Here is an 18281-nt window from a genome sequence, read left to right as displayed (position 1 = left end):
GTGTCGTAAAAAAAAGCGTGACTTGGTGAGTACGTGTACACATGTACATGTACATGTAGGTGACATCTCTGATGTACATGTACTCTTACGATAGATCAGTCATTTCAGTAGTACATGCACATATCTACATGTACCTGATGCCAACTTTATGCCTGTAGGTGCATGTAGAATGTGGTGTTCTTGTCATGTGCATAGTCATGTGACTGAGCATGTACAAGAACTGTAGGAGGTACATTTTCATTGCCACTTTAATTATCATTTTTAATTGTCTTGGCAAGATCTGACCAGAAATGAGACTGTCTCTCCCTGTTGGTACATGTATCTCAGTACACTGTATTTCCTTCCTCAAATCTCTAGCAGGAAATCCTGCACACAGGTTATCCTGCGCACAGGCTTTGGGGAAAGAGGGCCAGCTGTATGCGTACATGTATTGATGTATGTATACAGTTTGCGAACATGGTAATAAGGATACATGTATTTGTGCTCACTACATCAATAAATACCTGTTCAGGTATTCAGTGCCTTCTAGAAATTGTGAATTGGGGTCACTAGTTCTTGACTTGACCAAATCAGAAATTAAAACGGATTTGGCTGTCATTGTTTACACTTCAGATAACATTGTTTCTCTAACTTTCACCTGTTCTGATTCCATCAGTTTTAATCAGTAATTCTTGGACTGTCTGTTGAAAGTAGTGTTGTGTTTGTATGGTGCATTGCGGAAGTTAAATGTATAGAAGGTGCCGGCATATCTACATGTACATGCATGTGTACAAGTACCTGACATCGTGCATCTGGAAAACTGATATCTTTGTCACGCATTTGGCCGTGTTTATGACTGAGACATGAATTTCCAGTTGTCAATAAAATAGCTGACCATAAGTGAGAAACTTCAAACAGTAGTGTAAGTTTTGGTGTAGAACAGTGGAATACTTGTAACCGCCTACTGGTAATAATAGAATGTCCACACAAAGAGTGTCAGAGTTTGGATGCCATTTGGTTTAAATTTTCTTGTCGAATGATGTCACAAAGCGTTTCTTCCACCAGTGACTGTGTGTGCCTCGACATCTTTCATGCTGTTGGCGATTGTGACAACCACATGGAAACTAGTCATGACTAATAGATGACATTCGATGTAACTCTGCATGTAGGGGTCTGGTTCACTTCCTTGAAGTCATATTTGTAATCACTGTTTCTGGCATTGTTTCCCCTATTTTTTTATTTGATTACACTTGTACAGGACCAGTACAGTCAACTGGAGAAGCACACAGAAAAGGGCATTGAGCATCTCGATAAATATTGCCACTTTGTCAAGGAGCGACAACGAATTGAGTCTGAGTACGCCACATCCCTCAAGTGAGTAAACTCTTTGGATCGTATCTCAATTCTGACTGGAGTATTCAGGTCAGATTTCAGGTCCGTCTGCCAGAAATGCTTGCCCGCTGCCCAATGCAAAAGCGAACCAAAAATAAGAAACAAAAATAGAATACCCCCCAAAAAAACCTAAAACACACCCCTAAAACAAAACAAAACAACACAAAACAAAACAGAAAATCCCCACAGGCCAAAATCACTCCTTCTATTCATTGTGTGAAAAGTATTTTCCCTCCAGTAATCCCTTAGCCAATTTGCTGAAGGTTTTCAAATTTATGTCAAATATATTTCTCATCGAAATCCAGTCCTCGAAAATAAGTTTCCTTCTTGAGAAACAACAGGAAACATCCACCAGTTTTCCAGAATTGTGCTGAACCCTGAATAGCAGTGCATTGTTGGTACTTAAGTGCTGCAAAGACCGGGTTCTATCTAGGCTGGCAAATTTGAAACAGTGGCCAGAGTAACTGAGGTGAGTGCACGCTTTGGCCGACATCTTTTTAATTCAGTGCAGTAATAAATCCAACTTCTTCTTGCCAGTCGCTTGGAATGAAGTAGCTTTGCTTGGTGACAGTGGTGATTGACAGCTGGCACACTGAAAGAACTGTCAAACATCACAAGAAAGCACTCTACATGTAGAATACTTGCAGGGAAAAAGCCAACAGGAAGGTGGCAGGCCTGAAAAGCCAGTGTGCAGGCACAGGAAACATACATTTTATACATTTGTTACCTGTCGTTGTCGGCTATAATCAAGTAAAGGGATATTGTTACCTGTACCAAAGTGCATTCAAACAATGTACATGTACATCGTACATTTACCTCCTGTGATGTACATGTACATGTACTCCTTCTTTGTAAGTGCAAATTACATGTGTTGTACATGTACATTGTACACTGCACACTGCACATTTGTTATAATGGTCCCATGTGCATGCACTCTTTGCCGGCTTGGTGCAGTTTGTACCTGTGGGCGCGCATGCCTACATGTATGTACATGTACTTGTAATCAGATTAAAATGAAATTACCCATTGGTTTTTATCTCAATTTACAGTTGATTTTTTTTTTCTGCTTGAAACCTTGATTGATTCCGTCTTGAGTGTCTGGTTGAGTCATTTGGGGGTAATTTTTCTGGGCATTGTATGCATCAGTGAAAGAAGCCTTAATTAAGCAGGTGACGGACAAAAAAATTGCCCTCAAGAGTTTCCATATCGTACTAGTCCATGTACATTGCTTTATATACAGAAGTGACTAGATACTAACCCGTGAAACCTGGTCTGCTATTTTTCTCAAGACTCTTAGAGGGTTCATGCTTGGACTCTGTTTCTGCATCAATTGAAAAAGGAAATCCCAAACACAATGATAAAATTGGAAAATGAATAGCACAAATGGGTCGGATTCGAACCAGGGACTATGGATCTGTAGTTCAAATCACTACCAACTAAGCTACCGAAGCGACGTAATGGATTCCCGTTTTTGACATGTCTTAAATGGTGTATTGCATTGTCCCGTCTTCATGAATCATTGGTCACCCCAGCTACTGAAAAAAAGTAGCGCACCAGGTTTCACAGGCTAGTATTAAGTCGTTTCCTTTATATACCGCCGTTACCCATGTCCTTAATGTTTTAACCAGTTGGAAAAATACACGTACAGTACATTATTAGTTGGTCCGTCGTAAACATGTCACTGTGCATGTTATTGTAACATTCTCACCAATACATGTACTTGTCTGCACATGTACATGTACCATGTACATAACTTAATTTCCGCAATATGTACATGTGTATTGCATTCTGCTCATTGTAGGTGTACATGTTTGTACATGTATGTTCAGGTATCTTGGCTCTGTGTTTCTTATCTTTATCCACTTAAGACCAGGGATTAAATTTATATAGGGCTGAGAGAAACAGCACAATGTACACCGGTGTGATAAGTTGAAATGTTAAGCATTTGATCTGAGTTATTTCTGAGCGCTCCGCCTGTCTGATAAAAACAGCATCTGGCTAGCTAATCACGCAATTTGATACACAATGTACATGCATGTACATCATACACACAGTAACTCTGTATTGAATAAAAATGCACATGTATTATACATGAACTTGTAAGTGCATGTTGTTGAAATGTACAGTGCTCAGGTACAATTGATGAAACAATTTTCAGTCATGTACATGTACCGGTACAGTGTTTTTATGAAGCAGCACATACTCTGTACGTTGTACATGTACATGTATGTATGTGAACATACCGGTATCATCACTTGTAGATTTGAGTTGCACATACATGGTGATTGACCTAAGTTTCTACAATTAAGGCGCATACTGTACGGTACATGTATAATACATGTACATTGTACATATCTGCACATCAACTTTGTGTACATATGTACATGTATATGTACTTGTAATTTTGGTACATGTAAATCAGATTTATTTGGGGAAAAAGAAACTTAAAACTATTAAAAGATGCATAGATTGTCATTGAGCCATCCACAGTGTACCTGGTACATTACTGGCATGTACATGTACATGTGAGCTTTTATTATCAGTGGTCATATTATGTGCATTGTACATGTACATTACATGCCTGCAGATAATGTTACAAAGCTATTGTAGTAATGAGGAAGTTGCAGTATAAGTGTGTGTGCTTTTTTTTTTCCCAGAAGCGCAGCAATTGCTGTTGGATTGATTACATTTAGATTGACGTGTCTCTGTTCCAGATTGTCGAAATTTGCATGCATGTAAGCATAGCGTGGCGGATGTGTTCAAAGAAATTAGTATCTCATGTTACAAAATGTGCTCAAATACAGGTGTGGGTCACACACGTCAGCAATATGTGTCCAGAGTATTCATTTACACTTGCAGAATAACAAATGAGGTTGACATTCCGTCCAAAATGACATTAACCATCTACTGTACATGTACTATGCACATGCATCACTGGGTTGAAAGATTTGCGAAGTCTTGGGCGGCGCTTTGTGTGCCTTGGGAGGCCATGCACTCTGTCTTGTCTTGAGATGTGGGAGCGACTTGCCTGTCGGGCGGACACATCTTGCCTTGATTAGCTGGTGGAAACTCCAGCGATTGCCTTCCGTGGGTTGTGGCATTTGTAATCCAAGCCCAACCCAATCCATCCTGGCACACTTTGTCATTACTTTGCCTGATGATTCGCAAGCAAAGGCAGATGCATGAGCAGTCCATGCATCAGAAGGCAGATAGTCGTCAGGAAAAGTGGAAGGGGTGTTTTAATTTGGAAACTTACAGAGGCCCATAATTTTGTCCCCTTTTGCAAGCCTTTTCCCCTGTTATAGCTGTAATTTACATGAAGATTGTGTAAGGGTTTTAATGCAAAATCTTGGTGCAAAATTTGAGTTAAGCAGAGTTTCGTGTAAGGAGGGTTGCACAGTGTACCCCTGAAGGCTTCTCAAAGTTTGGGGTATTTTTGCACAGTGTACCCCTTAAGGCTTCTCAAAGTTTGGGGTATTTTTGCATATTTTGGGGCAGGTTTGGTATCATACCTGATGAATTTCTTGTTGGACTTTGTGTCAAAGGTCTAAGGCGATGGTGTTGGATTTTGTGTGAGTCGGTACGCACAGGGATCATTGTGTGCAGTGTCTGGCTTGCTGGACCAACCTAACCAAGTGTTGGGACCGTGATTGATTTTGTCAGGTTTAGTACTGCTGCAGTGCAAGTCATTCTATACTGCATAGACCCATCCATATCGTATCACTCCAACCTCCAATGGGCTCATTCTGTTGGAGTTTATCAGGTTTGGTACAGTGACCTGCATGTACAAATACATTTATAGACAAATATATTGAATTTGTTGGGTTCAGTATGCTCCCTAGTGCAAGAGCCTGGGGGGTTAGGGTTTGTTAAAGTCCGCTTTTGGCTTTCCATGAATGCACTTCGGATCGCAAGAAGTGGTAGTTACAAAATGTCCCTAATCACTTCAGAATAAATTTATAGCGTAAAATCGCATACATGTACTACAAAATACTACTCTGATGGTATTCTGTAGTACTTAGTCCCTTTGACTTTGATGTCAGACAGTAATCAGGGTGCCTACATACAGTGTATATCTTGGGCTGAAGTACCAGTAGGCCTACTGTACCATGTGGGTCATTCCGTGAGGTTGGGGCACAATTTGTGACGGTGTCCTTGTTACATGAGTAACTTTTTACCACCTGTCATGAGTAGCAGTAGGTCACTTACTCTGTAAAAGTAACACACACCTCCGTGTTCAGCCTTGCAAGATGTACATGTACATGTATAACAATGTCAATTTGGACTCCACATACAGGGAAATATGTAACACGTAACAATGGACACCGTCACAAATTGTGCCCCAACCTCATGGAATGACCCATGTACTAAGAAGTACACATAGTACATGCACCTGAAACAAATAGGCTGTTGAACTTCACAAACTACCGTACCATTTGCTGGTACTAAGAGTAGTGCACATGTACATGTAGCTTAAGGTGAGGTTAGGGATATGAAAGCAATTACCCACACTGCCCTTTTTTTTCCCCGTCTGAGCGATGTAAAGCTAAACTGTAATTTTAACTGGCCCCAATGGTCGGATGGGAAATGCCAACATGTGAATACATGTGCAGTACATGTACATGTACCTGTACCGAAAGTATATGTGTGTAATTGAACAAGCTTCTCCCTATCCAGGTTGTCCTGGTGTCTCGTGCTATTTTGTCAGCTTGATTTAGTTCAGATGGTAGTGTCCTCAGTCCTGCTGGTGCAGGCAGTAGAAAGGAAAAGCAAAAAAGTCCTGGGTTCATTTACTTTCTGTTGTTTATTCTTTTCCTTCTGTGATGTGTATACAAAGCTCACTTTTGCCTTTTGTATTGCAGTTTTACTGTGAAACGTGCACGTACATGTGAATATGCAAGTACAGGCTTTCGGGTGCTTGGACTCTGTTACCAGAAACTTTTGGTAAAACGGTTACCCGACTATGGATATTCTGCTCTGCACTTCACACGTACGTGTACATATGCATGTCTACATGTACCAATACTTGCTGTGTCTGTTTAAATGCAACCTTTCATTATTTTTGTGTGTTTTGTTCACAGGAGACTCATCAAGAACTACCAACCAAAGAAAAAAGAAAGTGAAGATGTCACGTAAGATGACTTGTCAATCTGCGTTGATAGTGTCTGCCTTGATATTGTCTGCCTTTTTGTTGTGAATTGAGTAAAAACATAAATTTCAGTGGAGTTTTGATAGTTACACTTTCTCTTACATGTATCTGTAGGAAAAAAAGCGACTATCAATCCAAAATCACACGCACACAAATCTGTAAACACTCGGAATTTAACAGTAGTAAAGTGTTTAATTCTGTGGGGATAGGTCTGGGAGGCCCATAACAGCTGGCTTTTGCATTGGGTTTGGCATACCTCAGAAAAACAAAGTCCAACAGCCTCTGTGCACAAAGTCCCTTAGATGGGTGTTTAACTTTGTGTGAATGGGGAAGGTTAGGGCCAGCAACCCTTGGGGGGGTTCGGGTTAAATGACTGATACTAATGTCATTTCAGAAGAACTTTTAGTGAGGAAATAATTGTCAGAAAAGAAATAACCCAAGTTAAATCGTGGATCATCCTGTCTGTGTTATGTGCATTGATTTGACATCTGACACCTCACAGATTCACAGGTTGCGAAGTATACAATAAATGTGCCATAGATGCAGTGGTCATTAATACTTGCCTTAAAAAAAAAATCAGGGAAAAATACTCAGCGCTCCCCAACATGTTCATGATGAAAGCTCGTTTAATCATCATTTTACCTCATCTTGTTATTTTTGGGAGTTATCAGAATACAGAACACTTTTTGTGGAAATTTCCTTCCGCATACAGTATAATCATCTTTAAGGGCAGTTTGGAAGGTTATTGCCCACTTTTAAAAAGAAAGCCAATGATAAAGTACACAGGGTTTGCACGCCTCCTGGAAAACCTGGAAAATCCTGGAATTTTATACCCATCCTGGAAAGTGCTTAATCAAAAAAAAATTCCTGGAAATTACAGTAAAATCAATATAACTTTTAAAATGAGACAAAAGTGATCTAATTAACTGTGACAGAAAATTTACCACGATCGATCCATCCCCGCATACATTGTCGCTATGTTGTTCATTATTCAATCATGCGTGGTCTACACACTCAGAAATACACCCTCGTTCCATCAGCGCTACGAGCAAAATCAATTTCGAATGGTGCCCACAATGTGATTCTTTCCATTTTGCATAGGTGGGGCACCAAGAATATCATTACTAAATTTTCTTGTAGTCAAATTTTCCCTTCCTTTTTTTGTAGCTCCGTGGTGAACTGTCTGTTGTGGCTATAATTATGAAATCATTCTCTATCAAATTTATGTACTTTATTTAATACATAATTAAATAATCCCCATTCATTATAAACTAATAAAGCTCAGTGTAAAAGTGAAACTGTGAATGTGTCGAACCTTTTTCATTAACGTTGAATGAACAGGGGAAGTTTTTTATGATCGCCAAGTGTGTGTAGGCCTACCTTGTGGTCCAGTTGTCACTGTCAGAACCTGAATTAGTCCCGGAAAAATCAAACTTTTGACCTGGAAAATCCTGGAAAAGTCCTGGAATATTTTTTTTCACAAGGGTGTATGAACCCTGAGTACTGATTTGACCCCTTATTCCAGATGCATGCATTTGTTGGACCAATGACCTTTTACCCATCCCTCCCTCCTCCCCTCCCCACCAGATTCTCCACGGTCACATCCTTCCGCAACATCCTGACAGAGCTGCAGGGCATCGCCAACCAGCACGACCTGATTGCCGAGGGGCTGATGACCCGGGTCACCAAGGAGGTGCAGGCGGCCATCGCTGAGTTCAAGGCGGAACGCAAGAAGCTGCTGCAGGATGCGCGGGCCAAGGAGGCGGCTAAGGACCGCTCCATCAAGAAGATGGATCAGGTGAGGGCATCAACCGAATGCGTCGATGCGGTCCGGTCATGTTTACTGACAGTCAGTGAAAGGCGCATCGATAAATTATCCTGAAAATGGTAACGTTACGAAAAGCGTAAACTTCCCCGTGTCACACAGTGAGTGCTTATTTGGAGAATAACCACACTCTGTGCTTTTGGTCAGGTCATGCTCCTGGAGTGCTGCCTGGCAAAAACCAACACTCTAGAACATGAAAAGTGAAAGTTTTCATTGACTGTCGGTGTAGGTGATCCATTTGAATCAAAATGAGTCACAAGTCACGTTTGAGTTTGATGCTTTTTTAAAAAGGAAACTTGCAAAGTGTACATCGGCAGAAACGGAAACGTTCAACTTTTCTCACCCACATAATATTTGCTTTCATCAGAATTCCAAACTCAGTGAGTGATGCATCAGTATAAAGTGGCCAGCTTTCTCTTTCCAATCGGAATTAAAGCGATATTACTTCCCACAAATGAGTAGAAGACTTATTACGTTGCATCCGGTCTCTTATTTTGATATGGAGCTCTTTTGCACCGCAGGCAAACTGAAACCGCAATCTTTCCAGGAAGTGAGTGTACAACAAAATGCCTCTAATCAAGCAGCTGGGCTTCATCACTGACTTTGCTTGCCTCATTTCATCTTTTTTTTTTTCCTGACCAGTCAAGAGAGACGTACAGACAGGCCTACAATGCATTCATCACTGCCAAGCAGCAGTTTGAGAAGGTGGACAGTGACCTTTCGCAGAGCCGGGCACAAGTGTCAAAGGTAGTTGAGAAAAAGTATGGAAAGACACATTTTAAGGAAAGCTCAGTGGAGCATTTTCTTCCTGTGCAATAGAAATTTCAACGTGTGAAACGTTTTGCCCCAAGCCCAGGGTTTGATTTGAGTCGGAAATAGCAAGGAAAATGGCAGATAACTTGCCGCGGATAATATTCATGAAGTATCTGAAAGACATAAGAGTAGCTAGTTGTATACCATAGATCAAGTGCAGAAGATGAACAGACAATAAGCCTCCTTGCGAGTTAAATTTGAATAAAATCTGGTACACTGGGTTTGTTAAATTCATGTGAATGTAACAATTTGAATTCTCCGTACTCAAGACGCTGTTGCTATACCTTGTGGTTCGGGGCAAGCTTTTGCTTAGTTACATATTAAGAGACACTTCACACCAACACACTGTTTTCAATGGATAAGAAGGGCACAAAGGAAGCCGTCCATTCCAGAGATGGTGGTTGCTATGCAAAAGCTTGCCCCCGAATCGCGAGTTATAACAAGTGTCCTTAGTCTGTGGAATTCAAATCGTTATGTTAATGTTCAATCAGATAACTTGGGGTACCAGAGTTGATTCAAATTTAACTCGCAAAAGGCTTATTCATTAGACGTTTGCTGTTTATAGTCGTTTGAAGTCGTTCTCATCTTCTGTTTTGGTAAACTAATGCACAGAGCAAGAACAACATGATGCAGAAGGACCAACATCGGGAGGACTGCAAGAACGAGTACATACTGCAGCTGACCCAGACAAACAAGGACCAGCATGAGCACTACTACACCGAACTACCCGGCGTCTTTAAAGTAAGTGACCCCGATCACGCCCTCGAATGCTCGCCGTGCTGCCTGTGCATCCTCCGAGTCAGTTTGGCATTTGGTTCAATCCTGCAAAGTCCTCCGAAACCTCCTGGTGGATTCTGAAAGGTGAAGGAGGGATGGCGCTGACCCTTTCTGTGGTAGACGTGACAAAAATCCTGCAGCGGATGATTTCTGTTGGCCTCAGTTGATTCAGTTAGCGACTTGTTTTATTGCACGACATTAACCAGGGATGTACCAAGTACGTGTATTTGCCCATGAGAGAATGGTTTATTTTCAGTCTTGAATGGAGACTATTTTTCACGCCCCCATGGAGGCTTGCCGTGTTGAAATGATGGACTTTTGCTTCCCTTTGAAACAGCATCCTCCAGAGCCAGGATAATAATTTTATTCGAGTTGGGGTATCCCAGCATGTTTTGTAAGAAAAAAAGTTCATTCAGGTAGAGATGAACAAGTTTAGTGTACTCCAGCTGTTGTAGTGGGTTGGATTCGGAAGGTTGTGACGATTGGCTGCTGCTGGAGTTTGGTTGAGGTAAAGGGACTTGTGCCACGTACATCCTTCTGGATCCTTTTTCCAAATCTCTCATCTGCCTTAGGCTTCAGCTTCATCTAGAGTTTCCCAACACACCTGTTTGAACTTCATATAAAGTTTGGCCGTCGGTGAGTCTTTTGTTACAGAGAAAAATTGGAGAGCCAAAGGACTTATTTGTGATTGAGTCATTCAGTTAGCAGCGATTCCCAGAGGACGAAAAACAAACTGCAGGATTGACGGTGAAACTTGGTAGACACTGGAATGTATTTGCAGGAAATGTAGTGGGGTGATTCACAGACTCCGCGACTGAAAACCTGCAGCATGTGGGTCGAGGCACTTTCCGGCTGGGCGAGGTGTTGTCTATTTTTAGCTTGCTGCCCGGGAGGCTCTCCCGAGACCCCACTCCGGTACTTCCTGTTGTGTTTCACTTGAAACCTGCTCTGTCAAAACACGATCAGGTTGACGCCATTCGTTGCTGCAGCTGTCAGATGGCATCACGAGAAAAACTCTGTATGTGTGGGTGATGTTGGGAGGTGCGGTGTTGACTATTTTGTGACAGGTATGCCGAAGCGTTATGTCATCTAACAACAGGACAGGAGTGTACTCATAGCTCTGTGTACAATTGTTGATATCACACTTTTTCTTCAGTTTGGGAGTAAGTTCCACTGTTTACTTGTTTTTGTGTAAAGCAGCTTATTTTGACAATGGAATCAGTCAAAAGCTCTTCAACCTTACCTTCTTAGGTAAGTTTGAAGGACCTCTTTTATTTTTTTTCTCATGCTCTGTCGACCAGGAGTGCCTTTTGTGATAGGACCAAGATTGTGCCCTCTGAGAATGTAACAACTACCACCTTCTTGTCGCTTCCACTGATATCAAGCATTTACATCATGGTTGTATTGTCGTAGCACATAGTAAGGTGTGTCGAAACGAGTCAAGCCAAATGTCCCCTGCATGTTCCTTGAGCTTGTCTTCTGCCTTTTCTTTCCAATTCGCAGAAAATCCAAGAGATGGACGAGAGGAGGATAATGAAGACCAGCGACTTCTACAAGGTGTATGCTGAGTGCCACCGTACCGTACTGCCCATCATCGGCAAGTGTCTGGACTGCATCACCCAGGAAGCTGAAAGCGTCAACCCGGAGGAGGTACTTGGACTTATCGAAGGGCCCCTGCTGCGTCCCAATTTTGTGGCTTGGGCTTGAATTTACCCACAAGTCTGTGCCGTGTTAGCTGCAGCCTCTTCCCGTAGCATTGTGTGTAATTTCAAGTCGCAGCCAAGAAATTCTGATGCGGCCTCATTTCCCAACGGAACCCTTGTTTTCAGTCTCCACGTGATCATTTCAGTGGGTGCTTCGAGGCCTGTTGGGATTTCTAAAATAAAAAAAAGTGATAAAAATTGCAATTTCTTGTTAAGCTGTTATGTTTGGGTCTCTTGCCAAAAATGAATGGTTTAGCGTGTGTATCGCTTTGCAGCAAACATCGCTCCCTGACACAGTCTCGGAGGTGCAAAAAGCAATGATAATGGGAAGAAATTTTTCCACAGATTTTGTGTAAATGATCACCGTGGGTCAGTGGTTGTAAAATCTTACTTTGGAAAGGGCTGTGGTTGCATTATCTTGTCATTTTAGAAAGTTGGTATTTTCAAATCAAAGTAATACTGAGCCTAGTACAAGTGCATTGTGTACAATACCACTGAAAAACAGTTACAAATGCCAAAAATAACCCGTTGTAATTTTTTTTTCTTTGGGTGGTCCCGACAGGACTCGAGAAAGGTCACAATAAAGTACAAGTCCGGCCTGGTCCCCCCAGACGACTTCCAAATGCTGGACCTGGACGAACCAGCGAAGGAGGAGCCAGAGAAAGAGGCGGATGCCGTGTCAGGCAACGGCGTGCCTGCCGGAAACAGCTCGGGCACCGTTATGGGAAGGAACAAGAAGGCTAAGAAGGGGCTGCGATCCATCTGGTCGAAGGTAGGGCAACATTACGGGGGAGGTAGCATGGAGAGGTTGGTGGCCAAGTCTCAGACCACCAAACGCGCTGATATCTGTACAATGAAATATGTATTCTAGCCATTTTGATAGCAAAGTAAAAATACCCCCCCTCCCCAAAAAAACCACATGATGCCGGGAAAGCAATTGTAATTCCTTGAAAATAGGACGCTTAACCTTACATCTGCTCAAGTCAAACTTCTGGTGTTGCGTGGTAGTCGCAGTTCTGGAACTAACACAAATTCGATTTTCTGTGAAAGCATAGGTTTTTAGACCTTCAGTGCCATGTAAAATAGGGACAGAGCCTAAGTAGCTTAACCACAAACACTGCTAAGCAGATCGACATGCTGTGAGCATTAATCAACTGAGAGCCATTCGTGGGCAGTGCGTACTGCTTGAAACTTTGGCTGGTAACCGTAGCTTGTCCAACACATCTTTCCTGCGCTCAGCAAATGCGTGTCCCTGGCAGCTGTGTGAATACGATATGTATTTGTAAACACCTTAAAATTGTATTAACTAAGCTTGAGTGTGCTGGATTGTCAGAAAAATACAGCATCTATGCACACCTGCGTTGGCATTTCTAGCATGCGCTGAATTGAACGAAGCCCTTGCACAGTTGGATGGAATTTCAATGCGGGTGCCATTTTTCATATTAGCTCCTCTCCAATCAATCATCAAATTTACTCAGTAGTCCGTTACTCAACGTGGGGAAGTTGCGCTGGATTCCACCGAACTTGGCAGCTTCCCTGAGCCAAAGAAATTACGGCCATCCAAGCAGCGTTCCCGTTGATTTGGAAATCAAGAAAAATGCCACTGCAGTATTTATCCTGGCAACTGAAATCTGGCTGCAGCCTTGTGGAATTCTCCTGTTGCCTTATAAAAGCCTGTGCCTTAGCCATGTACATGTATTTAGACGTTTTGAAGTATCCTTTGATCCGTTCCCAGACAATGTGGCTTGATAGCACTCGTTCTGATATTACAGTGAGCCGGCTTCTACTGTGCTTTCCCGTTGTCCTTGATGCAACATATAGTGTAGACTGCATGCAAGCTTTTAATGAAGTCTGGAAATGCTCGTAGTCGAGTGCAGCAGGTGATTTTGTACACATGCAGCAAACCCAAGGAAAATCTAACCTGTTACAAAAACAGTTGTGTTGTAGTACCATGTTTGAATTAAAAACAAAATGCCAAGACAATCTCTCAGCGATTCTACTACTGTAAACCAGCATTTTTGGAACTTTCATTGCAGTAGAATTTTCAAACTGTGCCCAAAATGAAAGTTCCAAGACAGATCCTTTATAATGGATCAGTGAATCTCAAAAACTAGTTGCAGCTTTTGTCGCACCGGTTTCTAGATAAATTAGAGATTCATAGACAGTCTCTAAGTGTAACATGGAAGAGCCAACTTAACTGGAGTGCTAGGTTCTGCCAACATTTCTAAAAGGAACAAAGAGAGAAATAGGGAAGCTGAAGTAATGATTTACAAAGCTGGGGACAAGGGAGGGTGTTTTGCCAAATGTAGATCAGTGCAGTTATGTGCAATGTGTGCTTTCCAATTTATATATGCGCTTGTATTAATATATCCATAATGCCTATCAGCATGCGCTGCTGCCAGTTGGTGCAGATGTACATTCACTGGAATTAATTTGGCTTGGCCGTTAATGCCTTTGACAAATGTTTTTCTTACTTTTGTCATTTTTTTTTAAATTAATGAATTTATTTTAAAACATTTTTGGGTTTTATTTCGATGGCTTGTTGAGCTCACAATGCGGTGTGAATTAGTCATTTTTACGCCAAAAATATTTTTGGTTTTGTTTTATATTGGATTTAAGATTTTGGTATTTATTATTATGAGTGAACTAATTTCAATTTCTTTTTGCTCCAGAAACTGAGGGAACACTGGAATTTTGTAAATAGGACGGATGAAATTTAGAAATTGTGAACCTTGTCGTGATGGGTGACAGCTAGCCCCAGTCTGTGGCCCCTTTTCACTGGAGTAGACACCAGCATCTACTCTAGTGCGGGGTCATAGACTAGGGCTAGGGGACAGCCAGTTGTGAGAAGACACAACTTTCACCCAAAATCTTTTATTTCATGAACATCCATGCAAAATTCACTTGTAAAATGTCTGGAGAGTGCTTGAAACCCCGTCCCACAAACAAACAAACAAACAAACAAACAAACAAACAAAAAAAAATACCCGAATAAAAGAACAGAAATCCCAGAAAGATTGATTGAAGTGTGGTGCCGTCAATTGCAGGCGGTAGTAGCAATGCAGAATCTGTGAGAAAAAAAAAGGTTTAGGAAATGTCAGCAAATTGCCCCCATCACACAAATTTGAAACTTTTGCATGTGACTCGGGGAAATTTGAGTATCGAACGAATGCCCATGTGGACACATCAATCTTTGTTATTTATTTTCCTGTTATTTCCAGAATATCAGTGTTTCCCTCTGGAGAGCTCACCGAATCTACTCTTACTTTATTTATTATTTTTTTTAAAATAATGACTTCTTTTGATGCCATTGACTTGTCATCCCTCATTCCACCCCTCCAATATGCTCCATTCACCCCATCCAACCATCAATTCATCCATTCACTCTTACGTATTCATGCCACCGAAACTCCAAATCCAAAAAAAAAAACTAAACAAAGGCGGTCTCGAGTGTCGCACAAGTACCCAAGGTAACTCCTTTTCCTTATCATATAGAACAGTATCTGTAGCCCTGCCTCGGCCATCCCGGGTGACCGGGATGCGCTGTGAATGTCCCTGCGTTTTGATTGCAGCATCTTTCTCGCCTGCTGTCTCCTTTATTTTGTACATGGACCTGTTGCGTGTATGTAGAAACTCAGAGACTCAGCTGTACTAACTGTAATGGAACCGTCCACCCATCTTGTTGGTTCTGGTCATGTGATGTGATGTTGCATGTTGACGATGCATGTCGACCCTAAGTAGTAGACCCTAACCCAGTTGATACTAGCAAGCAAGAATGTATTCTGAACAAGCGCTTTGCCCATTGTGTTCCTGTAAAAGTTGTTTTTTAATCTAATACATTTGAGCGGGCGTCAAAGGTACACACATTAAAAAATTCAAATTTCAGTTGGTTTGGTGCAAAAACAGAAGCGAAGCCAAACACCGAATTTGCCAGGGGAAGGTCAAACTTACATGTATTATCAGCTTGGATTTTCTCTGTGAAATTTTGAACCTATTTGGAAATAGGGACTGAAAATTAGCAATTTGTGTAAAATTCGAAGGGGAGGGGAGATAGCATAAGGTTTTGTATTTCAACCACCTTTGCTTTGAAGAGCGGTGGAAAAAACTTTGCTCAAACAGTTATCTCTGAATAGCACTCATATACAAGACACCCAGGATACCTGTACTTCAGGCATGATAGCAGCTGTACCCAGCCCTCATCCCCCCCCACATGCTGGCTTTTTGTTATTGCGCAGAGTCTTTTTAGTTTGAGCTTGTTTAGGCTAAGTAACTTCAGCGAATGCCAGTGCAAAGTGGATTTGACTCTAGACACACAGGGCAACCGAATGAATATTGGCACACAGGCACATGGAGTTTCAATTTTCTGGATTCGGATGTAGCATGAACTAAGCAGTTCCAGTTCATGAAATAAAATTCTGAGCAAGCATTTGGTCAGAATTCATAAAGAGTAGTCCCGAGGTGAATGGAGGCATCCTCATCTCCCTTCCCCTTCCCCAGCACCCAAGCCCCGCCCCACCCGCCCATCCCGTATCCCCCAATCATCCACCCTTCAGCCTTCATCTTTATTCACATTGATTTCTTCTTTTTCTTCTCTTTTGTTTTCCCCCGATCGGATCCTGAACCCCTGGCCGTCTTGCTTTTCGTTTTTTTTTCTCTTGGTCGGTAACCCCCTCGTCTCCTTCCCCCCTGCCAGGATGACGATGGGGTAGGGCGCAGCAGTATACGCAGGTTAAAAATCCCGCACACGCCCTCATTTAGGCGGAAGGTATATAACCACTTCCCCTTCTATTTTTCTCTCTCTCTCTCTGTTTTTTTTCCTTTTTTTGGACATCACTGCACGCTTCTTCGGCACTGCATTCACATTTCTCATGTTCTTTTCTTTTTTTAGTTCATGGTGTTACATTTTTGCTGATCATCGAATGTTGGCATTTTGGCTTGAAAAGGGAGACATTGTGGCAAAAGCATCATGGGACACGTATGGCCAAATGTATCCAAAGATAATGTATTACTTTAAAACTTGACCATGTGCAACATTTTTTTTGGGGGGGTCCCATTTCCCCGGTGTCTACGCTTTGCCACAACGATGTATGCCTGCACACTTGGCCAAGATGGCAGAATTCGTGGTGTGGCTTTTGTCTGTGTCTTGCTAGAGGCTGGTGCATTTAAGGGCATACGTCCATCTACATTGCGTCAAGGGATGACATGCTCCATTGCACGATGTTGCTCGCTTCAGCAAGTTTTCCAAAACTTAGTAAAGAGTCAGGACATTATTTGGAACTGACCTGTTGAAATTTCCTTTGAAGTTTGAACTAGCCAGACATCTTTAGTCTAACACCAGATGTATCAAAATGGCCCGATCAAACAGCTTAGCTGGGGATTGTGCATTTGGGGGCCCTGTTCCTATAACAGAAGGTAGACCTACGTACTTTGTTTTGATTCACCTTGTTAGTTGACTCTGACATCATGCTCAGTAACTGTAGGGTTGATGTGAAAAGAGGGGAGGGTTTTGAGTTTTGAGGGAAATTATGAGGGGAAACTGTGAGTGTAGTAACACATAGCACATGGTGGATTCAAATTTGCATGGCAGGTTTATCAGTAAGAAAGTCGCACATTCTCTCACAATTTGCAATTCGAAATTTCAAAAAAACAAGGTCAGTCCAGTTCAGAGAGCGTCGCTTTTGGTGTTTTTGGTGGCGTGACCAGTTCTCCACAGATTAGAAAAAAATGACAAAAACTTGGTGGGGGGGTGCAAATGCCCAATCCCTACCTAACTCACCTGTAATCCATTTTCACTCGTCCATGCTGGCTTTCCAGCAGCAAAGGCTTTTTTTGTAGCACTATTGGTGGGAAACTTCTACAATACATCAGTCTACTCTCAGTAAGAACACTCTAGCCCCATCTGCGTGCATCTTCATACATGTCAAGGTAACCTTCACAAAAGGTTTGGTAATTCCCACTGCAGTATAATTACAAGTATATGACAGGAGTTTTCAAATGCTTCTGTCAATTGTGTCTTGAATTTGAGTTTTTTTCAAGCCTCTTTTTGACAATGGAATTCTGCCAAACTAGATCCCTTCCCCAGTCATACCCTTAAAGTAGTTAACTCCAGGACTAAGCATGGTGTATCTGACAAAAGTTTGTATTCAGGAAACAATAACTGTAGAAAGAAAATGGTTGTTCAGAGACGGAACGTCAGCTTTTTTTTTTCCCACTTAAAGACCCCCTTACTTTTATCACAAGCAGATGCAGCACAGTACAATGTAGGTGTGGATTCCTGTCCCGTACTCACTTTTTGCACTGTGCACATTTACCAAGGTGGCAACAAGTTACTTAGACACCAGTCTGTTTTCTCCGAGAAACCCCAGCACAAGTACACTTACCCGAATTAAAGATTTTGCAACTGTGTCAGAAGGACTGTAGACCAATAGAATTAGAATGTAATTTGCTCCCTTTTATGCAAAAATCCATGTGAGCACCTTTCGCCAATAGCTTTGCCAGCTTTTCCTGAAAGCACAGTCCTGATTCTCGCCAGTCTTTCACTGCCAGTGTAATTTTTTTTTTTAAAAGTCAGACTATCAACTTCAATGTCTGTCTTACGTGGTCTATTCTTCACAATACGAAAGTGACATATACCCTGACCACT

At 41.8% G+C, this 18281-nt stretch overlaps 1 protein-coding gene across 7 annotated transcripts in view; it reads left to right on the top strand.

The window, feature by feature from the left end:
• LOC110989033 (cdc42-interacting protein 4 homolog) overlaps window positions 1-18281 on the top strand; it is a 49462-nt gene that overhangs the window by 15955 nt on the left and 15226 nt on the right. For 4 of the 7 annotated variants that reach the window (XM_022253108.2, XM_022253105.2, XM_022253104.2 and 1 more), the window contains exons 2-9: window positions 1238-1353; window positions 6453-6503; window positions 8108-8318; window positions 8988-9092; window positions 9771-9899; window positions 11439-11585; window positions 12201-12410; window positions 16332-16403. In XM_022253108.2, the coding sequence (XP_022108800.2) occupies window positions 1238-1353; window positions 6453-6503; window positions 8108-8318; window positions 8988-9092; window positions 9771-9899; window positions 11439-11585; window positions 12201-12410; window positions 16332-16403 (1041 nt within the window). Of the gene's footprint in view, window positions 1-1237; window positions 1354-6452; window positions 6504-8107; window positions 8319-8987; window positions 9093-9770; window positions 9900-11438; window positions 11586-12200; window positions 12411-15078; window positions 15109-16331; window positions 16404-18281 lie in introns of all 7 variants that reach the window. The other 3 variants (XM_022253107.2, XM_022253109.2, XM_087143057.1) reach the window with 2 other exon arrangements.

Source organism: Acanthaster planci, linkage group LG11 (genome assembly GCF_054643075.1).
Source record: "Acanthaster planci isolate LZ-2023a linkage group LG11, COTS_SCS, whole genome shotgun sequence".
NCBI lineage: Eukaryota > Metazoa > Echinodermata > Asteroidea > Valvatida > Acanthasteridae > Acanthaster > Acanthaster planci.
This window is presented reverse-complemented; position numbering and strand designations above follow the sequence as displayed.